The 25822-nt window shown below is 45.7% G+C and overlaps 2 protein-coding genes across 7 annotated transcripts in view; both read left to right on the top strand.

Moving 5' to 3' along the window:
• dennd2c (DENN/MADD domain containing 2C) overlaps positions 1–16918 on the top strand; it is a 26239-nt gene extending 9321 nt beyond the window's left edge. For both annotated transcript variants that reach the window (XM_011476670.4, XM_023956320.2), the window contains exons 3-19: positions 6424–6548; positions 6778–6860; positions 6943–7080; positions 7635–7713; positions 7974–8018; positions 8263–8432; positions 8833–8942; positions 10151–10220; positions 10554–10631; positions 10816–10965; positions 11665–11813; positions 13114–13291; positions 13373–13414; positions 15099–15216; positions 15697–15939; positions 16273–16359; positions 16614–16918. In XM_011476670.4, coding sequence (XP_011474972.2) covers positions 6424–6548; positions 6778–6860; positions 6943–7080; positions 7635–7713; positions 7974–8018; positions 8263–8432; positions 8833–8942; positions 10151–10220; positions 10554–10631; positions 10816–10965; positions 11665–11813; positions 13114–13291; positions 13373–13414; positions 15099–15216; positions 15697–15939; positions 16273–16359; positions 16614–16645 — 1897 coding nt within the window. In that variant the 3' untranslated portion in view covers positions 16646–16918. The remainder of the gene's footprint in view (positions 1–6423; positions 6549–6777; positions 6861–6942; positions 7081–7634; positions 7714–7973; positions 8019–8262; positions 8433–8832; positions 8943–10150; positions 10221–10553; positions 10632–10815; positions 10966–11664; positions 11814–13113; positions 13292–13372; positions 13415–15098; positions 15217–15696; positions 15940–16272; positions 16360–16613) is intronic.
• Positions 16919–22413: 5495 nt separating this feature from the next.
• LOC110015316 (RING finger protein 223-like) lies at positions 22414–25680 on the top strand. Of its 5 annotated transcripts, none has more exons than XM_078949676.1 (3): positions 22430–22560; positions 22725–22782; positions 23935–25680. In XM_078949676.1, exon 3 carries the CDS (start codon positions 23952–23954, stop codon positions 24696–24698), a length of 747 nt encoding a protein of 248 aa, XP_078805802.1. In that variant the 5' UTR covers positions 22430–22560; positions 22725–22782; positions 23935–23951; the 3' UTR covers positions 24699–25680. The 5 variants fall into 5 exon arrangements, with proteins under 5 accessions (XP_020560054.1, XP_078805802.1, XP_078805801.1 ...); XM_078949675.1 differs by having other exon boundaries at positions 23942–25680; XM_020704395.3 differs by having other exon boundaries at positions 22414–22782; positions 23942–25680.
• Positions 25681–25822: the final 142 nt, after the last annotated feature.

Raw genomic sequence — 25822 nt, forward strand, 5'->3', positions numbered from 1 at the left:
CTGTCCATACTACTAATTATACCCGTCACTCCATCTAACATATTCCTAACTATTCCTGCCATGTCTTCCACCTCTCTGACATGCTTCAGTCTCTCTTCAGTGACGGTGTTGGATTTATGATCATCGCGGTGAAAAACCACCAGGGGGCGCGCTGATATGTGTGTCAGTTTAAATATATCTGCCTAAAATGTAATAATAACCCACTGGCTTGTTCCTTCGTTTTTGCTGTTTAACATTGTTTAGTATTGAATTGTTACATTCAATCTTCTTTCTCTTTCGGCTTTTCCCATCAGGGGTCGCCACAGCGAATCATCCTTTTCCACCTCACCCTATCATGAACATCTTCTACCCTAACGTTAGCCAACTTCATGTCCTCTGTTAAGACATCCATGTATCTCCTCTTTGGCCGTCCTCTTGCCCTCCTGCCAGGCAGCTCCATCTCCAACATCCTTCTACCAATATATCCACTATCCCTCCTCTGAACATGTCCAAACCATCTCAGTCTGGCTTCTCTGACTTTGTCGCTAACACAGGCAACATGAGACGTCCCTCTGATGTACTCGTTCCTTATCCTGTCTAACCTGGTCACTCCTAAGGAGAACCTCAACATCTTCATCTCCGCTACCTCCATCTCAGCCTCTTGTCTCTGTCTCACTGCTACCGTCTCTAACCCATAGAGCAGAGCTGGTCTCACCACTGTCTTGTACACCTTTCCTTTGAGTCTTGCTCAAAGGACATTACATGTTACATTACATGTTACATTCAATAAAGTTTGAAAAAAAATTGAGTGAGCGCGTGCCGCGTGGTGCTCGGCAGTGACAGCCGCGCGCGCAGGCGGGAGAGGAGGAGAAGAGTGATAAAAGGTTTCCCATAGAAACCCTTGAAGTCTGAACACAGGACTAGCAGAAAAAATGAATTATAAAGACGAGGTAAATCTACACGTTTTCGCAAAATATACTTTATTGTAAAAGGTGAAAAATGTATTAATTGTTAGATATTTTAGTGGCCCAAGCGGACAAGTAAAAAATAAAGTCTTGTGGTCCGTACTGCTCGAAAAACAGGACCGGGTCAGCGGACAAATGGCTATGTCGAGCCCTGTCCGCATTGCACAGCTTGATATCGTGATAACGATAAATTTGCGATATATTGTGCAGGCCTAATTAGAACTAATGTTAATAAAAAGAGATTAAGTCCATTAATGGTTGTGAAATTTACCTGTGCAGTTATTGTGTGCCTCGTAGTACTTTTGTACCATTTGTAAGGAGGAAGTAGTTACACAGAAACTTCCTTGTAAGTACCATATAATTACACTAAAAAACCCTGCAAGAACCCAGTAGGTACAGCAAAAGTACCATGTAAATACCACTGCAGTACCATAAGTGTAACTGGTCTCTGTAAGGAAAGTTCAGCTTTTCCTGAACAGACTTTGACTTTAGGTGAAAAGTCCAGAATTCTGGCGGGAGGTGGATCAAAGTCTGATTCCAGGGAAAATCCCGTATTCTTCTGCGAAGAGGCGGAGACGTTTGTTTCTTCACACTCACCATCAGCGGTTTGTCCTCAGACTAGGGCGCTGGTATTCCATCAGAACCAAACGAGTTCTGGAATGAAGAGGCCAGAGAAACAAGCGAGGGGGTGTGGCCAGCCGGATAGATCTGACAGGTTCACGCCCAGGACAATCAGCTGTTTGTGACGCCTGTGACTGCGACAGCTGTCAGTCAAACATCACCTTCAATGTTCTTCTTATAGAAAGAATCCTATACATCTGAGAAGAAAGAATGAATGTTCTTATGAAAACAACATTTAAAAAAATCTAATCATTTTGTCTGAATGGCCTGTGGACCAGAACCGGTCCGTGGGACAGTTGGTACCGAGCTGTAGAGAAATTAAAAACGGGACCTACATTTTTTCAATTTATTTTTAATCTGATTCTGAAGGAAGTTTTATTTTGGAAAACTACTGGATTCTTTCCACCACATCTGACTCCTTCTTGATGTCGTGGAAAATCTATCCGCTACTTTCTGAAAGCGGCTTCACCGACCGCTAAGCGGAAACTTGCAAGCTAGCAAAGTTAGCAAAAAAGAAACGTATGTGGAAAGTTTCATTACGCAGAAAAGATCCAGAGAGGAAGCCATTCACTTCAAAATAAGACAGCTGCATTTAAAAGATAAAAACCAGGAGTCTTTACTCCAAATATGGATTCATTGTGACAGTTGTTCCCACAGACCATAATAACAATAATAATAATGCAGAATATTCAGCAGCGGTCTAATGTTCCAAGGATGCTGCTCATAAAGTTGTTCAAACAGTGGATTCACGTTTATTATATGTAGAAAATGCCCGTTTAATGACTTTTTTTTTTTGCAGCACCGTCAAAGTCGGACGAGGCTAAAATAGAAGTCTGATTTTTTTAGCCTCCACTTTGACAGTTTTGGGTTCAAATCTAGATCCCATTGAAATGGTTGCTACAGGAAATCTGGTGTACAAATAGTTTAAAGCATCGGCAGATACTTGAGATATTTTTTAGGGGAACTTACGCGGCAAAAGTTAAGGGAAATCAAATAATAAATTAAAGAAATTTATACCATGGTCCGGGTTAATTAAATACTCGGTTCTGATTGGCTGGTGGGTGTACATTAAAAAGTGATGAACCACAGTGATAACCGCACGGGGAAAAAAGAAGTTCCGGTCACCTAGCTTAAATGTTTCGTATCACTGCGCCGGCTTCTTTAAAACAACCTTTTGCTTCATCATTTGGTAAAAACAAGCAGTAAGAGATGAACTTTCTCTCTGAACTGATGCTGTATTCAACCCAGATCAGCATATATAGATCGCCGAATCTTGACTGCAGCAGTGGTGCTGCGCGACACGGACTATTTGTTCTATCACGTAACAAATGGTCCGCTTTTTGTGAGAAAAGCGATCCAAATTGTAAAAAAAAACAAGAATTAAGGACTAAAAACTGGTTAATATGTATTGCTTTTGTAAGTGACCATGGTATAAGCGGGTTAATGGCCTTCGAAGTGTGCATTATTACTTTTTAACGCACTTCGCGGAAGCAGGACGGTTTAGGCTTCCACGGCGTGCGTTAAAAAGTAATAATGCACACTTCGAAGGCCATTAACCTTGCGTAATGGCCACTTCTACAGGCCAGGCGGTGAAAACTTGACATTAAACCTGGTCAGGGACCTCTAGGTGCAGCTCTTTGTCAGAAATGACAGAATATTGCTGTTTTTAAATAACTTAGAATCCCCCTTAGTAACAGAAATACACAGCACCAATGCTGAGCTTCCACTGGACCATAAATAAATCACTACTGTAATTCACTCAATGCAAAATGGTAAAGCACCAGAACCCAGACAGGTACCCTATAGAGTTTTATAAAAAACTCTCAAATTATCCCCTATCATACTTGATATGTTTAATGACTCTTTATCCCGTGGTTCCCTCCCCCAGACATTAACTGAAACACCAATTACCCTTCTGCTCAAACCAGGTAAAGATGGTAAAGACTGTAACTCATACCGACCCATCTCTCTCCTCAACTGCGATGCAAAGATCTTAGCTAAAGCCCTCTCTCTTCGTCTGGAAGCCACAATACAGGATGTGATCTCTGATGATCAAACTGGTTTTATGCCAGGGCGCCACTTATTCAGAAATGTTCGTCGACTTTTATACATAATTTACTCTCTTGCCTCCGGAGCAGAGGCAGAAGTGGTAATTGCACTTGATGCGGAGAAAGCATTCGATAGGGTGGAGTGGAGATATCTATTAGCATGTTAAAAGAAATTTGGTTATGGTTCCAACTTCATCTCCTGGATCGAGCTCTTGTATAAATCAGCCAAAGCCTCTGTAATTAGTAATGGTAAGCGGTCACAATACTTTCCGTTGTCACGGGGTACTCGCCAGGGTTGCCCACTACTATTTGCTTTAGCTATAGAGCCCTTATCTATCACACTTAAAACTTTCCCATCGATTAGTGGAATCCACAGGGGCGGTAAGGAACATAGAGTATCTTTGTATGCAGATGATTTATTGTTATATTTGTCAGACCCCATTCTAAACGTCCCTCACATAATTCACGCTTTGAGGAAATTTGGGGCTTTCTCTGGGTACAAATTAAACTTAAGGAAAATTGAATGTTATCCTGTTAATGATCTGTCTCTCCAAATACAAATTAGTGCCCTACCATTCCAAAAGTCCACAAATGGATTTAAGTACTTGGGTATCAAAATTACAAGAGATATACAACATCTCTATCAAAATACTTGTCATTTATTAGAAAAGACCAAATCAGACCTAAAGAAGTATAGAACTCTTCACGTATCCCTGGCAGGAAGGGTTAATTGTATTAAAATAACTGTACTCTCCAAATGTCTTTACCTTTTTCAGTGTATCCCACCTTATATCCCTAATTTTTTTTTTTTTAAATCTCTTGATAAGGCTTTTGTTTCATTTAAATGGGATGGAAGGAAACCTAGGCTACGGCTTGAATTGCTACAGTTTTAGAAATCAAGGCGGTTTAGCCTTTCCCAACTATCAGTACTATTACTGGGCTTCAAATGTAAATATCTTACATTGGCGCCTCAGTCCTGATATGGACTGGTGCCTTCTTGAAGCTTCATCATGCACCTCAACTTCCCTCCGTGCTCTGGTCACCTCTGACTTGTCTCTCTCTGCCCTTAAATACACTGATGACCCAGTCGTCATAAATACTCTGAAAATATGGTTTTAGTTTAGACGGAACTTTGACTGTGGGGATCTCCTGCATTTAAGTCCCATAAACATGACTCACTTGTTACCCCATGCAAGGCTGGACTCTGTTTTCATTCTCTGGTAACAGCAAGGTATTCATTTGTTCAAAGATGTACATAAACTCAGTTTTTGCCAGCTTTGATGATCTTTCACATAAGTTTATTCTCCCTTGGGTTAGTCTATTCCGTTACTTCCAAATTCGCCACTTCGTTCAGCGTCATACCCCAGACTTTCCGTATTTGCCGTCATGCTCAGGTATAGAAGCACTTTTAGAAACCCTAGTACATTTTAGAGGATTTATCTCAAGAATATATGATCAGATAACTGCCTTAAAAAACACAAATCTTGTAAAACTCAGGGCAGATTGGGTGAATGAGTTGGGGGAGGAACTGGCTTTGGAGGACGACATATGGAACGATGCTTTACTGAAAGTAAATGGCAGCTCCTCCTGTGCAAAATTAAACTTAATACAATGAAAAGTTGTACATCGCATCCACTACTCCAAAGCTAAACTAGCAAAGATCTATCCCAGTGTAGAAGCCAGCTGTGATGGATGTCACCACACTCCTGCTGACTTAACACACATGTTCTGGCTGTGTCCATCTCTGACGTCCTACAGGTCTGTCATTTTCAAAACATTGTCACAAGTTCTCAAAATTAATCTTCAACCCAACATGGATATATTCGGCACCACAGATAGAAATCAATCCACTCTAAGTAAACGAAATAAACATATCATTGCTTTTACAACAGTACTTACACGTAGAAGGATTTTACTACACTGGAAGTCAAACAAGCCCCCCAAAGTGTCTCTATGGTTTTGTGACTTGTTACAATTTATGGAGCTAGAAAAGATTAAAACACTCTAGGGGGGTCCAGAAACAAATTTCTATCTGTGTGGGGCCCGATGCTATTCTACTTTAATGAGCTCAAAACTGTCCCCAAGTAGCAGCTTCCAACGACTTTCCTGTTTTCACATTTGGGTTCCTTGTACCATCGTCACTCTGAGCTTTAGTGGCGCATGCCTGCTTAGATCACTTGACATAATCATCTGTTTAAGTTTATTTGCGTTTTTTATTGGCATTACTCCCCCCCCCCCCCATGTTCTGTGGGGTGGGGTGGAAGTGGGATGTGTTTGTCTTGTTTACAAAAAAAAGGCCATTGTTTGAACAATTTCTGTCATTTGACTTTGTTTTTGTACATTTTCTGTTTTCTTGCTGCTCAATAGAAAAGATTCAACTTAAAAAAGCAAAGCTTTTCATAAGATTTTCAGGTTTTAACTGGATCTTTTGTTGTGGCTTCATGACGTCTGCTCCCAGACTTCTGCAGGAGCTGAAAGGTCTTTGTTGGCAGAGTTTCAGTGGAGTTTTTTGCTTTTACTTTCTCCTTACTGTTTTTTCCTGTTGTTGGATGATGTCATTTTAGTTTCTGGTAAAGATTTTCTATGAATAAACGTCTTCCTTTTTAGTGTTTCTGCTCGGAACTGAAGCAGCAGCTTCGTCCTCATCTTTTAGAAAATGAAAGAAGGTTATTAAAGCCTAACAGCGTCGGCGTCACATCCGCTCATCTTATCAGACTTTCCTTATTTTCTTATTTTTAAGCCTCAGCTGGTTATCCTTTGGAAAGCAGCCGCGTCCGTTTTGACCTTTTTCCCTTCTGTTCCCGCCACAGGAAGTCCTTCGAGTACGAAGATGCCGCTCGTATGGCGGTCCAGCTAAGCCTTCTGGGAGATGAGTGTGTGCACTCAGGCCTCAACCACGCCTACTCTGATGACAACATATATGAAGAAATAATGCGTAGGTCCACCTGTGTCGTACATAAGAAATAAACTAATAAAGCGTGATTAAAAATGTTTATTAGATGATAAAAAAAATGTTTTGAAGGTTTTTGGGATCTGACTGATGCCCAAAGTCTGAAGCTGCTGGGGTCCTTCAGCTCCATCCCATAGTTTATGTTCTCCTGCATCAGTTTCTAACAGTAAAGCATCAGATTGTCCGTCTGACTCCTCCCTCTCGCCTCCTCCAGCCGATGGGAGCAGAGAAGATCCCTACGAGGACGTGAAGCCGTCTCCAGCGCGTTTTACTCCTCTGAGAGCTCAAACCGAAAAGGTGAAGCAGGATCGTCTCTGAACCAATCTAAGCCGAAATGACCCGAAAACCCTCACTAACTCCACACGTCTGTGACCTTCAGATGACCTCTAAACCCCAGACGTTGCAAGGATACGTGGGCAAAATGGAGAAGAAGATGCTGCAGGCTTTCCTGCCCTCAAAATCCTCAACGTTGGCGCCCCGCCGCTCAAACGCACAGAGACCGTCGGAGACCCTGCAGGTCAGTGATGAGACGGGCCGCTCGCTGGGTGGATGTGTGGAAAGATGAGTCGGGTGAGAAGAGGGGGCGGGGCTTGTCAAACAGGAAGCAGAGGAGGCTGTGAGGAACAGATAGCTCCCAGCAGACTTGACGCCGCTCAGCCTGGACTTTGAAAAGTCCCCCGAATGGCTGTGGAGGAGCGGTCCGGCCGGAGGAGACGTTTGGCTGAGAAGGTGAGACCGGCGGCTGCCGGGGATTTGGGAGCAGGAACGTAGCCTCAGGACGCGCCTCACGTCACTGAACCGGTTTGACTCTCCGGTTTCTGGTTGTTCCACTCTGTCTGCTTTGAAGGTGAAAATGCAGAACCTTTTGGTGGAACACGGACTCTAAAGAGTTGCTTCCTCTGCGTGTCGCTCAGCTTTGGACTGTTCTGTCGCGTTTGAAGCTCACGTCGGTCTGGTTTAAACCCTGAACCCAGAGATTTCAGCGCTCGAGGACAGGAACAGGAACCTCCCTTCAAAGTTCTGAGGTTTTTGGGCTTTCTCTCAGTGATGTTCTCGTCTTCTGCTTCACAGTTTGTCAACAAAATTGAGACCATTTTTGATGAGAAGCGTGGGAGGAAGAGGGTGAAGAACCAAGGACTTGTTGTCTTAGGTAAGACGACGATGATGTCACACACACCAACCCTGGATCAGCTTTAGAGGCCCACTCCAAACATCCTTGAAGAGATTTTAAAAGCGTCTTTTTAATGACGGTTATGTACATGTCCTCCATCAGGAGAGAAAAGCCAGAAGAGCAGGTTAGAAACAGCAGAGTGGGTCTTTAAAGCGGCTGATTATTGAACACAGAGTGTCTGTCTTGGCTCATAGAGTCTTTTCCTTCCTCCTCATTCATCTCATCTTCCTCATGTGCAGAGGAGAGCATCGGGCCAGACAGCGACCCTGAGGACGGCTCCAAAGGTACCGCCGCAAAACAACCGTCTCCTCCTTGGAACGCACTGCATAGCCCAGCATATTAACTTTCATTAATTATATATGATCAATTTTAATATTGTTTTTAATTTGTTTTTTAGTGGTAAATGTCATCATGGTAAATTGTTGTTTTAAATAATGAGGAACTGCCCAAAAAGCCCCTCTAAATGTCGTCGTCCTGGTGATGAAGAACGATCTATTTTTCTTTATAAGTCCTCTCCTCTGTCGGCAGTTCACATCCACTCCACGCTGAGGCGCCGTCCGGGGTACCGGACCCTGGAGAGAGACCTGATCCAGCTGCAGCAGCAGCAGCTCTTCCAGCTCTTCGTGGTGGTGTCGCTGAGAAAGGGCCCCCAAGGAAACGCCTACGCCCCCGAAATCACTCAGCAGTTCCCCAAAATGGTCAGAGCCACACTTCACTGGAACGTTGCTCCTCCGTATGAGGAACCCCTCGCCATCGGCCGAGGAGCTTCTCTTTTCATGAAATGTTGTTATTGTTGTTCTGCTGAATCCCATATGTCATGTCCTGGATGAGGATTTCCCTCAAGGAGGTTTCTGGAGTTAGCGTGACGCTGCAGACGTGTCGGAGGCGTTTTACCCTTCAGCTCCAGGAAACACGTTATCTCTGATCACTGGACGATGCGTGCAAACAGAATCAGCGTTTTCAGAAACCTTTCAGGCACATAGGTCGCTGTAATCACCAGAATGAGTGCTCATTGGTTGTAGAAGCTCCTGCTCTTTATTCATATTCATCGAAAATCCTTTGAAGTGGATTTTATATCTCAGATTTTTTCCACTTCAGTTTGAGAAATCGTCTCGACCCTCCAAAGAAACAGAGGATCAGCTGAAGGTGATTCCGAACTTCTGCTTCCCCGACTCTCAGGATTGGAAACCCACGGCAGACATGTCCAGGTGGGTTTAGACCATTGACCATATCTGAGAACTGGACTGAGTGGCCCCTCCCTAATGGCGTTCCAAACAGGAAGTGGCTCCAAGAAGCCAAAATCCCATAGACTTCCACAGAGAAATAAACAGCTGTTACTCATTTTATTGGTCAGAATGAACATCCTGGATCTGATTCCTTTTTCTTAAACATCTTCTTGATAATTCTAATTTTTTTCTTGATTCTTTTTCTGTAGTTCAAGTTATTTAAGTCATAAACTGAGCAATCAGACGCCTCAATAAAAGTAGGTGGAGCCTGCTGCCCCCCACTTCCTACGTTCAAAACCTTTGACAGATCTCATGTAGCCAACTTTCAAGTGGTAGGGGTGTGGCCTATCAACAAGCTCACTCCTGATAGGCCAAAGTGGATGTCATAGAAACTCAGACCGACTCGGACTGCTTCCTGACGACGTCTGGCTCCAACATGGCGGCTCTGATCATAAATATCCATCCATCCATCCATCTTCCTCCGCTTATCCGGGACCGGGTCGCGGGGGCAGCAGGCTGAGCAGAGATGCCCAGACTTCCCTGATCATAAATATGAATAAGATAATTGAATATCAGGAGATAAATGTCATGGTCAGCGTGGATTTGTTCAGCGTGGTTGTACAACATCAAACAGGAACCATCAGATCTGCTTCAGGCTCCGCCTCCATGCTATGGATGGTTCCAGAGGTCCGGTTCCTTCTCCAGACGTTGTGTAGAACCTCAGCTGTTCTTCTATGCTGGCCTTGGAAAGCAGGAGCGTCTCCATGTCGTTCCTGTTTGGTCTTCTTACACCATAAATACACGAATATTTAAAATATGTAGGGTTATTAGAGTTATTCCACTCACTGTTTTCATTTATTTCATTATTTTCTGCCTTTCAGTGCTAAAGATTAGACTGTTTTAGGTCACAGAGGAACAGCTTTTGTGTTGGTTTGTTCTTCATTGTCTTGACTTTGGCTCAGAGGAACTGGACCTAAACTCTTCTTTTAGTTTTTATGACTGGACTTCTGGATGCTTGAGAACCTTCAGTGACGGGTGGATTGTTGTCAGGAGTTTTTCCAGCTTTTCCTTGCGTCTTCAGCGGACGGATGAGGCTCCTGGTGGCGTTTCCACATGGCAGACGTGTCAGAAGCGAGGTGGCGGCGTTCTGTAGATCATCATCTGAACTGTCCTCTCTGGTTGTTTCGCAGTGAAACCTTTTCCTTTGTCCTGACGGGAGAAGACGGCAGCCGCTGGTTCGGTTACTGCCGTAAGATCCTGGTGAGTTTCTGCTAACGTCTGAATGCGCCCGAGCCTGGGCGTGCGGAGATATGGCGGCGGGCCAGGCGCTTACTCAACCTCTCAGAGGAGACGTTTATTACAGGCTATAAATTGCGTCATAATCCAGAGAGCTGCAAAAATTCAGTTTCTCTCCCCTGATTTCAGCCTCACTCCGAGTTTCAGTTTCAGGAAATCTTAGCTTTTGTGGAAATAGTCTTTGCAGTACCACATGAGGTGGGCGTGGGGGGTGGGGGTGGGGGGCTATAGGTGTAGGACTTTAAATTTTGATAGATTTCATGATCTGAAACCTCTGAAATGTGAAACTGTGTCCAGCCTCGCGGCAAAGGGAAGAGGCTCCCGGAGGTCCACTGCATCGTCAGCAAGCTGGGCTGCTTCGACCTGTTTGCAAAGGTGAGCCGGCAGCACACCCGCCCAGGTGTTTCAGCGGGCTGCAGGCCTCCTTCAGGCATGATTCATGTTCCCTTCTAATCCTGCTAAAGAAACGCGTCTGTTTGAACGGCTAATCCTCAGAAAGTGCTGGGTGTTCCTGCAGGACTCTCTTTGGGCGTAGCTCTCACTCCGTCTGTCTGCCTAGATCCTGGAGGAGGTGGAGAAGCGCAGAGAAATCTCCCCGGCGCTGGTTCACCCGTTCATGCGCAGCGTCATGGAGTCGCCGTTTCCGGCCCCCGGACGCACCGTCACCATCAAGAGCTTCCTGCCCGACTCCAGGAAAGATGGGAGCGAGGTAACTGCCGGCTGCCACGCCCGTCCTGTGGTTTCAGACGACTCCAGGTTGTGGGTCAGAGGTCAGCGGGCAGCCGGGCGGCTGTCCCTGCTGCAACAGTTGTAAAAGCCTGAGGCTGTAACGCCAACCTACAGGGGGGGTTTGCAGAAAGAAGACCCGCTCTGATGTAAATCGGGGTTTTGTTGGGACATTTCTAAAGAAAATTAAGCTCAGAATTGCATTTGTGAGTATTTCTTTAATCTGCTTGCTGTGAATCAGGACAAGGCGAAACATTGCATCGTGTTCGTGACATAGAAAAATGTTGGGCGGGGCCACAAGCTCCCAGCTCCGCCCCGTTCTGATGCATCCACCTGCAGATGAACGGATCCGTCTGAGCTGGAATCTGGATCTAAGCTGCCCCTCTGGATAGCTCTGATATTGGTCACCATTTTTGTCCCACCAGTAATGTTAGGTCCCGCCCACAACTCAGAGGTGAACTTCCGATGAACTCCTGCCGCTCTGCAGAAACTATGTCCTAGAGAGCGATGCAGGTTTTTAGATTTTAGATAATAACGGCATCATCATAACTGAAGGACCGCTGGGAACGCTTTGACAGCAGATCAAAACGTGATCAGACTTTGACTTTAAATGTTGAATCAAACCCGGGGGGCGTTCAGGCTGCAGCACGCCGTCTCCATGTCACTCTCGCTCTCCCTGCAGGTGCTGACTCTGTGCCGGCCGGTGGACTCCCGGCTGGAGCACGTGGACTTTGACAGCCTGCTGCAGTGTCTCAGTGCAGAAAGACTCCTGCAGGTCTTCGCCTCCCTCCTGCTGGAGAGGAGGGTCATTTTCATCGCTGACAAACTCAGGTACCTTTAGCAGAACCTCAGCAGGGAAGCCCCTCCCACTCAGAAGTGATGTGTGCCGTTTCAGTGTTCTGATTCGAGTGCAGCACGTCCATGTAGAGAGGCGACGCCGTTTGTTTTGACAGTTTGACATTATTCTCGCATCCAGAGCGTATCTGATTTTCCAGTCTTTACATCATCAAAAGCCTTGTTTACTGGGAGTTACCTGGAAATATGCCCCCCTCTCCCCCCGGAGCTGTTCAGACCTGCACCAGACTGTTGGGTTTCAGACTCTGATGCCAAAGAAAAGACCTGCAGGCTGTTCTCAAGCTCTGATCGCCATCAAAGATTCATGTAAATGTGACAAACAGAGGAGATTGATTGATCTGTTGATTGGCTGTTGATGAGATCAATAGCCAATCAAGACGCAGAAAACAATAGACTTTAAAAAAGCAGGAAACGTTGTGCTGAAAGAAATCTGATGGTAGCGAGGGGCCACTGTACCACAGAGCAGTAAAGCCCTCGGAAATGAAGTCTAAATGAGCGTTTCAGACCTCCACGTACAAAACGCTCGCGTGCGTTCACACATCACTACACAAGTTTCTGGACTCTACGTTCAAAACACACGGCTGTAGAAAGTTAAAGGTCAAAAATTGACCAATCAGGGACTTGGATTTAGTAGTGATGTATGGATGGCGTCCTTTTTAATTCACAGAAGTACCAGCTGTTTGAAAACTGATCATGGAGGAGGAATCAATAATCACGCTTTGTGTCCGGCTGGAATTCTGTGACAAGCCTTTCATAAATTGGAATGAAGCTGGGAAACATTTACGCCGCCACGACATTTCACGGCAAGACTCTTCCAACTGCAGGTGCATGTGGGGCATCAGGTAGTGACCGCCAGAGTGAACGCCGTCTGCTCAAAGCGCCCGTTTCACACGCCTGCTGTAGATTAAGACTCCTGTTAGAGGAGTCACAGCTGCCAGCAGGAGCTGTTAGCTCCGCCCCTTTAAGCCAGCTGCTGCGAAGAGGCCCGTAAATCTGGTGGAAGTCTGTCATCAGTCTGGATGGTCGAGTGCGTCTCATTACGAAGGCGGGAAAAAGCTGAACTGATGGAATCCTAAGGACCTGGTGTTTTTTTACGCTGATGAACATCTTTGTTTACACGGAAAACAACACATTTCACCAGGAGAACGCTAATGTGTTTTTTCTGCTGCTTCCCAGCATGCACTGCTGTAGAGGCTGGCTTCCATAATGCAGAGTCAGATGTGCTGAAACAGTCGTTTTGAATTCTAGATTCGACTCTTTTCTCTTCCTGTTGCAGCGTCTTGTCCCGATGTGGCCACGCGGTGCTGGCGCTGCTTTACCCTTTCACCTGGCAGCACACCTTTGTGCCCGTGTTACCCGCCAGCATGCTGGACATCAGCTGCTCCCCGACGCCCTTCCTGATCGGCGTCCTGTCGCCGTACCTGCCGCAGCTGCTGGAGCTGCCCATCGAAGAGGTGCAGCCGCCGGCGCACCCTGCTGTTCAAAGGCCGCCGTTATGTAACCACGTGTAACCGCCGCTCTTTTCATCCCGCCAGGTGCTCATAGTGGACCTGTGCAAAGACAGGTTTGTCATTCAGGTGAGTAGACATGACAGAGAGAAGGGGCTGTTCCTCCTGGGAAAGATTGCTTTGTCTGGACCCGCCGGCGTGACAAAGGCCGACCTGTGCCACACACACGGCTGCAGATACGCATCTGAGTCTTGAAGAAACCCAGACAGGAACAAAGAGCGGCTTCTCTCCCTTTGTGAGGAATGTTTGTCCCGTTTTAGCGTTCCCGCTGAAAAACAAGATGAAGAATTTCCTCCATTCATTCTATAAAAGCAGAAATCTGAAATCCACCGTTCAGGAAGAAGCCAAAAAATGTTCCGATCTTCCAGATTTTTCCTCTCTTCTCCTGTTGGCAGATTTGAGTAAAAGTTACGGATGAGGTCACATTTCCACAAACAAGTCGTTTCACGTCAGCCGCTTCCTGTTTGGTCAGCTCTGGATGAAGGTGTTCCTCAGTCATCCAGGCGTTGTTGAAGCTGGGTCACAGCATCTGGACTCATTGTTTCCTTACCGGCAATACGATTCCAGATCTTTCTTGATGTCAGAAAACAGAAACACAGAGCCATGACCTTCTTACCTGTGACTTTCCAGAGATAACTCAGAAAAAAACAGAAAAGGAAATGGCCTAAAAATATTAAAAAAGAAGAAAAAGCCAAAACTCTGAATTAAAAAACTGGTGCAGAGATTCTGTTCAGGTGTGCACATATGCAGATTTCACAGTGACGGTGGTGAAAGGTGCTGGTCCGTGGAGTGGGAGCAGGGTGGCGTTGTGGGCGGGGCTGGTCCTCATGATTCTGTGGGGTCGGAAATGACCTGTATGGGTGGAAGGGCGGCTCCACAGATGACCGGAGCTGGAAGGATGACGCGCTGGAGAGGCTTCAGCACAGAAAGACATGGCCTCAAAAAAGGGACAGAGCTTTAAACTTAGAGGGAAATCACTAGAAAATGGTAGAATGGACCAAACATGCATCAAGTCCTTTAGACTCTACAAGAAATCTCATAAAATATCACAGGATCTCAGTAAAAGATCTAGCAAAAAATACCTAATCTCAAAGTCAAGACAATGAAGAACAATCTTCACAAAAACTAAAACCAGCACTTACTAGAACATATATTTTCATTTTTGTCTCCGAAATGACCATAAACGCCATTCTAAACTTCTAAACCCACCCACCCAGCCAGGCGCCGAGAGGCATTGGCGAATGAGGGGCAGGAGGTTCAGCCCCACCATTCATAGCATTTAACACAAGTTGCTTCTCGTGAGATCTTGTTGTTTTGGTGTAGAGCTGCTCAAAGACGCTCAGTGGGCGGTGCTGCCAACTAGGGGTCGGAGGTTTAAGTTGAAAAGAAGAGTCAGATGCCAAAAAAACTATTGAATATCATATTGACAGCATTTTAAATCGATACCAGTATCGCCGAACCAATTCTTCCCCACACCCCTGGTATGTAGTGTGTTCTTTTCCTGGACGGTGCGGTTCTCGTACCAGACGGCGTTGAGGTTTTTCAGGACGCTGCCCACGGCGCATCTGTAGGAGTTCATGAGTCCAGAAGCTGTGACTCGGCTGCAGCGTGTCCTGAATGAAGGTGGAGTCCTTCATCTGGTCAGACGTTTTTGCTCCTCTCCTGGTTGGAGATCTGTGTTTTTGTGCTAAAGTTGGCGCAGATGTGTGCGGTGAGCAGCAGTCAACATGACCTCCTTCTGTTTGGGCGGCAGCTCGGCGATGAAGACTGCATCCTCCCCAGCAAACTGCAGGCCGCCCTGCTGCAGATCCTGGAGGACAGGCTGGACATCCTGAGGCAAAGCGGGGAAGACGCCAGCGGAGGTTTACCAGGTCAGTGCAGACACCGGGTCCCAAAGGTTCATGTACAGGATCAACGGTTCCTGCTCGTCTGCTGCCATGACCCACCGTCCTTCTGTCCCACATCCGTCCTTCTGCTTCCTGCTCTGTTGCTGCTGCAGTTTCTGTCCCACAGTAGATCTTCTCTGTCCTCTCAGAGCTTCTGCTGCAGCTTTCCTCCTAAGCCTCCATTCAGAGGCAGTTTTCTGCTGCTGTTCTCTTCCACGGACTGTTGCTACACCGTTTGGACAGTCGGGTCTTCTTGGATTGTCCAAACTGGATCAAAACTGTTGGGCTGGACAAAGTTAGCTTGATGTTTGCGAAGCTCCTTCGGTTAACCATCAAAAAGTCAGCTGATGATGGTCCGAGTTCCAGTCTGTACTGAAACCTTTCAGGAGGTGGTTGTGCTGCAGACCTCCATGCTCTCCTCACCTTCTGGTCTTTGAACCTTTCAACCTTCAACCTTCTGTCCAGGTCAGCAGGCGGACCTGAGCTCGCTGCTGTCGGAGAGCTTTGTGCGATTCTTCGTGGAGCTGGTCGGCCACTACCCCCTCCACATGGTGGAGTCCTCCAACGGAACCAAGGAGCTGCAGCGCGACTCCTTCCGCAAGTCCCACCCGTCCCGGGGAGTCCGGCACTTCCTGCAGCTCTTCATGGAGACGCAGATGTTTGCTGGCTTCATTCAGGACAAGGAGCTGCGCAAAGGAGGAGGACGAGGTGACGAATCCCAAACTCTGAGATTCCAGCTGATGGAAAAGTTCCAAACTCTGATGCAGGACGGCTGTTCCTCAGCTTTTCCAGCTCCAGTTCCTGCAAAGAAAACGAGAAGATCCTAAGATAAAAACTGACCTCGTTAAAGCTAAAAAAGAAACCTCACAGAAATGTGCTGGGAGGCAAATTACAACAAAAAAAGACATTTCCACTAATATTAGAGTTAATATCTCATTTCTAACATTTTTACATGTAAGCTGTTGAGTGGGCTGAAGATGAGAGTCTGAGTGGGAATCAGACGGCGCTTCGGATGGTTTTGAGCTTCTGTTTTCCTTCTAGGTCTGTTTGAAACCCGCGCAGCAGAGTATCTGGACTCCTGTCCTGAACCCGAGCCCAGCGGCGTCAACAAAGTCCTGAAATTATTTGGTAAGAATCTGGTTGTAAAGTCCCGCTCCGACCCTCTTCTGATCTGTTTTCAAAGCGTCCCAAGCGGCAGTTTTTCGTTTGCTCCTGAATAATGAAAAACCATGAAATGCAAATTTAATCTCAATGTTGTTTATTGAAGTCGTCCACCACCAGGAAAACGCCACAAGATCTTGTTAGAAACGCCAAAAACACCGTTTTCATTGGAGCGGGTCTGTAAACTCATGACATTTGACCTTTTTTCTTTTTTTTTTTAGGTAGCACGATGAAACTCCTGCAGATCAAATGAAGCCCCCGGGATCTTCACCTTTACATTAAAGACTGTGATCCGGAGCAGCTGCCTTGATTTTTTAAGGAGAAACCGTCGTGTCTGAGTCCACATCTCCTTCAGCCTGGTTCTGTCCAGCTTCAGCTCTCCGTTTTATTCTGTATTTATGATTTTGTAAATTTGGATCGAGTTCTGGTTGTAAATAACTCCTGAGCTCTCTTTTTTTAAAAGATTTTGCACAAATTGGAAACCAGTGTTTGCAATTGTTTTGTATTAAAGCATGTGTTGGCTGAAGCTCTTCTCACCTGGCAGCGTTTTTGTGCCTTTACCTTCACTGTGGCCACGCCCCTAAGAGGGTGGGGCCAGGTTCCTACATAGCTGATGGTTTCTGGATCTGTAGGAGGTCTTTGTAGGTCTTTGGACCCCCCAGTCTGATCGTGGACAGCGCTGCTCCTCTTTAGTCTTTAGGCAGATCCTCCAGGGAAACTCCCACTGACGGCTGAACTGATCTCCAGCTTTGCTCCACTTCTTCTCCTGAAGCGTCTCAGAACTTCTTTTCATGCAAAAGACCAAACGGTTCAACCGTAAAAGACCCGTTTGTGGGGAAAACCGTTCCTGTAGACGTTTCAGTTCTGGTTCCACCCTCCTCCTCCTCCTCCTCACGTGATTCCCCTCAGCGACCCAGGAGGCAGCAGTGATGAGATGAGCTCTCCTGTGCTGGGGAGTCGGGCCCCCAGAGGAGCGCCGCCCCGCCTGCACCCGACTCCCATCACGCCCTGCAAAATGAGAGGCCAGCGCCGCCGGCAGAACCGGTTCTTTTCAAAAGGGAAGAACTCTGTCAGGCTGAACCTCCCTGCCCCCTGTCTGATTGGAGTTCACCTCCCCAGCTCTCCTGGGATCTGGACATCAAGCCCCCCCCCCCCCCCCCCCCCCCGTCCTTCCCCACCACCACCAGCTACAGCATCAGTTCACGAGTTTGACCCCATGGGGGCGCTGTCTGCTCATGCCAGACAGACCATCGCTTTCAAACAAACTAGTAATTATGGAGCAAAAACGTATTAACAACTGACACCCCCCCCCCCCCCCCCCCAAACCCCATGAAGACTGGAAACTGCCCCACAACTACCCCCCCCCCCCCCCTTCCATTGACGTGTTCTCCCTACCATGACAGAGGTGGAAAGATTTCATGTAAGCCATGGACATCAGGGAGAACACGTCAGTGGAAGGGGGGGGGGGGGGGGGGGGGTCATCTAAGATAGCATAAGGGTTAAAGTGCCTAGGAAACCACAAGGGTTATTGGAACGTTAGTGAACCAAAGGGAAGCAGTTCAGCTTCACAGAAGATAATCAACTTTTACAAACATCTTATTGAGAACCTTTGAGCTTTTTTACTACGTTCAATCCAGAAGGTGGCAGCAATTCAACAGGAAGTCGGTCTGGAGTCTGTTTGGATTCAGTTGTAATATAAAAAGGGACATAGTCATCAAGTAAAGGAAGAAAAACGGATGGAAAAGTCTTCTTGTTACTAGAGGATCAACAGATCTGACCAGTGAATAAAGAAACGAAACAGTATTTTTTTATAATATATTTTCATGTTAGGTAGTTTTTTTCCTAACAAACAGTACAACGTCACAGCGATGCTGTGCTACTTCAAGGGTCAGATCATTGAAAAACTCCTGATGAAAGTCCTCTCTGCAGAACTTTGTTCACTTTCACTAGAGGAGGAGGAGGAAGAAGAAGAAAAAGCTCTTGGATAAAAGAAAAAATCCATTCTGGTGCAGAAACACAAACATGGCCTTCATGAAAAAGTCATCAAATGAAAAAGCAAACGAGCTCTCCTGATGACTGATGGTTTAACCCTTGTGCTATCTTAGATGACCCCCCCCTTACATGGACGTGTTCTCCCTACCATGACAAAGGTGGATAAATTTCATGTAATCCATGGACACCAGTGAAGATCACAAATCATTGAAGGAAAAAGGTTCAGAGCTCTGTCTAGTGGGTCTAGATGACCCCACTCCCAACCTTATAGTGCCTAGGATAGAACAAGGGTTAAATGCAGACTGTGTGTAAACCAAACAAACACAAAAACACCTCTTTTTGCACATTGGCTGTTGGAAATGAGTGTCTTATCAGCTTCACAGAGTCCATAATCTCTCAGGAAAAGTTTCACTTTCAAAATCAACCTCAAGAGGTGAGAAGGAATCTGTGAGCAGACGTTTTACAATCAGCATCTGAACCTCAGCAGCAATCTGTGGAGAGTCAGCGAGAAACTTCCGACAAATCATCACTTTTTTCTTGTTTCTTCCATTTAGGCCGCCTGGCCGACTCAGCAGAAATTCAGCCACTAAAGATAAATTTCCCTCCGAACTCCGGGACTCGACAACGGCGGGGAAAGTTGTTTCTGAAGCTCCAACATTTCCCAAAAGTGGCACTTTTTATTTCGCCTTTTGTTTTGTCACCAAAACCACATCGTTGTCATGTTGGATGATGAATCTTTTAACAACTGATAACATCTGAGGATCTAAAGAGTTTCTTGACTTTAAACAAACCAGAAGAAACTCAGAAAGTAAGAAGGAAATCTCATCGTTTATCTAAACTCAGTCTCTCTAACATAAAACGACATAAAAACGGATAAATGCCTTTTAGATTTGAAAATGTCCGACAGTCGCTCTCACTACGACCAGCAATGCGGTGCCGGTTTGATTCCAGTCAGGGGTGACCTTCAACAGGCCGCCCTGCCAATGGTTTGATTCAAGTCCTGCATTACCGGCTGCTGATTGCCAGGAGAACGTTATTGTTCCCCTTGCAGCATTTCTCTTCGGCAAACCAGTTGATTTAGTTTGGCAGAATATTTTACACCAGATGCTCTTCCTGACATAACCCTGAATTTCATCCAGGCTGGGGGCCGGCACAGTGGGACCCAGACTCTGGCCCCCTTCTGGCTACATAAGTAGTTAGCGTGAAGGGCCCTACTACCCAAGTAGCCACACTGGATGGAGCTTATTGCACCTGTTGGGAATGGAACCCCGGTTTCCCACGTGCCACAGTTTGACTCCTGGGACTGAGAGGAAGTCTGTTCTCCTCAGCTTTGTCGGTAAAATCTTTACTTCTTTTCCTAGAGATGAGTAGAAAAAAGTGAACACAAGGAGCATGAGAGCTTTCACACCAAAAGTGTTTTTGAGATATTACGGAGGCGGCCATTTTGACGTGAGTCCTTCTACTGCCCCCAGTGGAATGATGAGGAACTACAGGGCAGAAAGCATGGACCAATTATATCCAAGCTTGGGTCAAGGAGGAATCGCAGAAAAACGTGGATCATATGTTTCCATAGAGTTATTTACCAAAAATGTGAATTTTCTGTCAATTCTTTCAAGTAGACAGCTTTAAAGGGTTAATATTGAATCTATGGCATTCCCCTGGAAATTCCATATCTTCTTTTTGGCATGAAAAGTCATCGTTCCAACGTGTGCAGGGGAACACGGCTGTAAATAAAGGCTACAGAGTGATTAGAAAGCAGCAGCTGAGAGCTCCACTCTGTGTGTTTAGTCTGGATGCGCTTTGACCTTGGTGGCTCGGTTTCTGTAATCTCTGCTTCTTAACCTTTGAGAGAAGCCGGTTTCTGGGAGGACGGTTCACATCCTGAAGGCCTGCGTGAGCGCACGCCGCCTGCTCTCACGTGTTCACCTCCTGCAGCTACTGCAACCAAAGCCCCATCCCACCAGATAACGTTGTGCTTATGGCATGACATTTTTGGTCAGCGTGTAGGAGGTTTCTGCAGCAGGCTGGACGCCGTCTTAGTGGTCCAGAAGCAGCCTCAGCTTTGAAGTCCTCCGGGAAACCATCAAGTCTTTTGGAGGATTGGAATAAATAAATTCATCTTTATCTATATAGTACTTTACAAAGCTGTCAGGACTGCAAAGAGAGATAAAAAGTAAAAAAACAACAGCATAAATTTAAAAAAGGTAAGAAAATGCATTAAAAAAATACAAATGACATAAAAACCAGTAAAAGAAAAGAAGATGCCACTTCTTTAGGATTCATTTCACTAAATCTTGAATCAGTTTTAGAGGTTTAAATGTAAAATTCATCCATTCTCATCTGTTTCTAACCATTAACCCTTGTGCTATCCTAGACATTTTAACGTTGGGAGTGGGGTCATCTAGACCCACTAGACAGTGCTCTGAACCTTTTTTCTTCAATGATTTGTGATCTTGACTGGTGTCCATGGACTACATGAAATCTTTCCACCTTTATCCACCTTTGTTATGGTAGGAAGAACACCTCAATGGAAGGGGGGGTCATCTAAGATAGCACAAGGGTTATAGCCTTAAAAAAAACCAGCAGAAACGCTGATGGATCAAAGATCTCACAACATTTTATTAAAGCCACATTTGGAGAGAATGATGGGGGAAGAAGTTTCCCCGACAAATGAGGGTCTGTCGGATGAATCCATGATCTTAGTTGAATGATGTCCGGTAAATCTGCCCACTTTTATGTCTGTTTGTGGGGTTGAACCCGGGTTCTCCAGGATGCTGCTATGGTTCTCTGGTCGATGACAGGACAGCTCCAGCCATTTCTGACCATCTGCGTCTCAACTTAATCCTGATAGAGCTTGTGACTTTGCACTGCAGCAAAACGCACCAGGGTTCACTTGCATGTAAATCCTTCTGACGGTTTGATGGGGCCCAAACGCATGAAACCAGAGGCAGCGGGATCCTCAATGATTTAAAAATGGAAACTGGAGAGAATAAACAACCAAAGATCATGAAGACGGCGCAGAACAAAACAGAAGGGAGCGCGTGCTTCACAAAGTTCAAAGTAAGACGAAGTAACAACGGCCTATAAAACCTTCTGTCATTTCTGCAACAGTTGGTGTAATCGGATCTTAACCGGATCTTAATCTCAACCACAAAGCACAAGTTATCTTTGGGACCTTGATTGCTGGGAGACTCGTTCTACTCTAATAGTAGGATCAATTTCTTCCAACTTTAACCCTTGTGCTATCCTAGGCACTTTACCATTGGGAGTGGGGTCATCTAGACCCACTAGACAGTGCTCTGAACCTTTTTTCTTCAATGATCTGTGATCTTCACTGGTGTCCATGGATTACATGAAATCTTTCCACCTTTATCCACCTTTGTCATGGTAGGAAAAAGTCAAAGTTAGGATGAGGTCATCTAAGATAGCACAAGGGTTAAAAATGTGGATAAATGATCTCACATTATTTGGTTTTGGAGACAATTTGTTTTTCTTCTAGAGGCTGTGCACAAGATTTTTATACAATCCCTTCTTACATCATATGAAGAACTTAGACGTCACTGCTGTTAGAATATTTAACGATCGACTCTGTATTTTGGAAATCTGCAAGATAGATGTTTATTTTATTTTGAAAATGTATATTTTACAAAATATTTGCAGTTTGAGAGAGTGGTACAGTGAAGGGAGGGTTGGCAGGGGTGTGTGTGGAGGTATGTTATCAGTTATGTCAAACTTGTACCCTCTGTTTAAATGGGAAACACTAATAAAAAAACTTAGTGTAAAAAATATATAAACAACAAAAGTTAAGCACGGACCCTTCAGAGGGAGTCGCTCACCGTAGAGTCCTGAGAACCCCCCCTCCTCCCCCTCAAGGCCATGTTGGATCTCTAACAAAGGCTGAGAAGGGAGCTGATAGAGCAGGTGACACCGGCCCACAGAGGAAGGAGGAACCCGCGTTGACGCATCGCCTCTCAAGCCTCTGAAACCCACAACACCCCCCCCCCCCCCCACACACACACACAGACAAACACAGTTAAAACCCTGAGAACTCCTGCAGGACGTCCAGGCCAAGCAGGAGCACCAGGAGGAAGCAAGCCACCCTCTGGGATCTCCTCTGAGCCATTCCTGAAGCGGAAGCGCAAATAGATGCAGAAACGGATGTTTGTCCTTCTACAGGTACATTTTCCTCCACCTGTCATCTGAAAGGCCATCTCTGATCAGGTGCTAACAGGAACAGGAACCAGAAATACATAAATTACTGGAAAAAAGAAATCTTTTTTTGTGTGTGACCATATTTGAGATTTTTGGAGGATTTTTTTTTTTCTGTTGGTCTTCGTCAGTCCCAGTTCACAGAGGAAGGTCCTGACAACACCAGTTCACATCTTCTCTGCCTCTCAGGTAAAGTAAAAAAAAGTAAAATACCTCGAGAAGAAACTCCGACTTTCATTGTTTTACTGAAAGTCAAGATTTCTTTTGGTGGTTTACAGTCTTGAAATGAGTGATGGAATGTAAAACACAAAACTCTACGCAGTTGTAGTTTGACTGAATCCACACTGAGTTCTTCTAATGCGGCTGTTTGTGTGTAAAGCTGACTGTGTGGGGCGTTTACAGCCCAGATTGGATTTGAAATCCTCTCAAGCGTGTTTGGAAAGACGGACAAGGAGGAAACTGTTGGGGAGCAGCAAGGATACGTTCTGTAACCCTTGTGCTATCCTAGGCACTTTAACGTTGGGAGTTGGGTCATCTAGACCCACTAGACAGTGCTCTGAACCTTTTTTCTTCAATGATTTGTGATCTTCACTGGTGTCCATGGATTACATGAAATCTTTCCACCTTTATCCACCTTTGTCATGGTAGGGAGAACACGTCACTGTAAGGGGGGGGGGGGTCATCTAAGATAGCACAAGGGTTAAAGGCATTTATGGTTAAAATGTCCTGCCACAGAATGAAATGAGATCTTTAATTTTTGACAAACATACATCAATATTTTTGCATAAGTTTAGTAATAAAGTTAGTTTTCTTGGTGCTCCTTCAGACCACTGAATTGATCTATCGTTGCACAACAGCAGGAAACACATTTTCATGCCTTTTCTTCTCCGCATTTTGCCCAGTCCCCTGGGGGAAACGGTGAGCTGCAGACCAGCCGTGCTCGGGGGGGCGACAGCTGGGTGGGGGGAGCAGGGATCGATCCGCCAACCCTTCAGTTGTTGGACAACCTGCTCTACCGCCTGAGCTAAACTGCCCCCCCAAGTCATCAATAAAAGTCTCCAAACAGAATGTTGATTTCTTGAACTACATATTAACCCTTGTGCTATCTTAGATGACCCCCCCTTCCATTGAGGTGTTCTCCCTACCATGACAAAGGTGGATAAAGGTGGAAAGATTTCATGTAATCCATGGACACCAGTGAAGATCACAAATCATTGAAGAAAAAAGGTTCAGAGCACTGTCTAGTGGGTCTAGATGACCCAACTCCCAATGTTAAAGTGCCTAGGATAGCACAAGGGTTACAAGTTTTGTAAGGTTTTCTTTTTCTTTTGGTTCCACCAGTGACCAGAATCTAAAAAATGACGGACAGAGAAGGAGGAAACGGTCTGGAAGGCCAAAGCGAACTTGGAGAAACGCGCCGAAAGTTGAATGAAGACACTGATGGGATCTGGGACCTTCTGACTCGGGGAGGGGGCGACGATCTGTCAGACAAATCCTCCGTGGTCAGCCAGCTGGAATGCTCCGTTTGCTGCAGCACCTTCGACAACATCTTCAGGACCCCCAAGCTGCTGGACTGCACCCACACCTTCTGCCTGGAGTGTCTGTCCCGCCTGCGGACCATCTCGCCTGCTCCCCAGGTCCTGAATGGTGAGAGCAAACACTTAACCTGCCCCATCTGCCGCCGGCCCACCACACTGCCCCCAGAAGGGCCCCCGGCTTTGACCACCAACCTGGCGGTCCTCTGCCAGCTCCCCAGACACCAGCAGCAGGAGGAGCCCGTGTGGCTGGAGGGAAAGAAGCTGTTCTGCAAAAGCTCCAAGGGGGGGTCAGGTCCGGAGAGCGCCCTCTGCGTTTACATCGGGGAAAGTAAGGCGGTGGGGGGTCCACTCCAAACAAACCAGCAGTACGAGCAGATGGACAGGAGGTCCAAATACAAGAAGAGTGTGTTCTGTGTGCTCTGTGTGCTGCTGGCCTTCACCGTGTCCTGGAGCATCATCCTGACCATCTGCATCAAGTCTGGGAGGACAAACCCGGACCCCATAGCCGTGGCCCCCCTGAACTACACGCAGGATTTACCTCCAAACCTGAACGGATTCACAGGTTGACCGCATCCACGCTGGATTACATCCGTTCCAAAAGAACAGCAAAACTCTGAGGGCAGGATTTCAGCTTCAACCGTCTCGATCAGTTTTTTCAACCTTCAGCACTGAAAGAGCCGTTTGGTTCCATTTCTGACTCGTTTCCTCCATAATGTTCAGAAAAATGAACTTTATGTTTCTGTGGCCTTTGAGGCTTTCATTTATACAATAGTCCGGGGGAATACTGGATTGGCTACAGGATGTCCAGTAAAAAGTGATAAGGGAAACTCCTAAAATAAGTTTGTCACAAATGTTCTATATCACTGGGAATCATCCTCCAACATGTTGATCTGATAACAGATCCTGGTTTCTGTCTGTAAAAGGAAGTCTGGTTGGACCCAGAATGCAGGTGATGCTGCAGGTGGTGCTGATGCTGCAGGTGGTGCTGATGCTGCAGGTGGTGCTGATGTTAAACTGAATCTTTTTCTCCTAACAGGACTCTCTGTAATCTCACAGGAACGCCTGCAGCTATAAACTAAAAGCTTCTCTGACCTCCGTTTCCTGAAATAAATCTTTCAGTGATTCCGTTCAGACAGAACAGCTGCAGAATCACAACAAGCTCCATCAGTAAAAACTGAAAAATAACAGCGTCTGCAGGTTCATACAACTGTTACATAATCGGATTACTATTTACGAGTCGCTGGTAAGGGGGTGGATCTGGAGGACCAGGACTGAGCAGATCCTTCCTAAATCCATCATGAGAGAATTTGAATCTCTCTGTAACAAAGTTACAGTAGTCTTACCTATAGTTTGTTAAGTCAGAAGTACTTTCTATTTTTCTTGTGCAGGAATTGTGAGATCATATCCACACATTGGATTATTTGTGTTATCGTTCTCTTTTGATGACTTTTATTTACTGTATTGTTTTAAATGTAGTTAACGTGTTTAAAAAAACTTGTTTAAGTAATTATTCAAAAAATCACTATGAAAATAAAAAAAATGAAAAATCTCTTTTTCAGGCGTCAAATTTCAAAACCGACATGCTGTCACTCTGGAAGATTAATTTCACCCATAATTCAAAGAAATATGCAGTTCTCAATCGAAGATTCAATTTGCAATTAAGATTTCAATATTAGAATTTCATTACAATT

This window comes from Oryzias latipes, chromosome 7 (assembly GCF_053564925.1).
Source record: "Oryzias latipes strain Hd-rR chromosome 7, Olatipes_Hd-rR_3.1".
In the NCBI taxonomy this organism is placed as follows: domain Eukaryota; kingdom Metazoa; phylum Chordata; class Actinopteri; order Beloniformes; family Adrianichthyidae; genus Oryzias; species Oryzias latipes.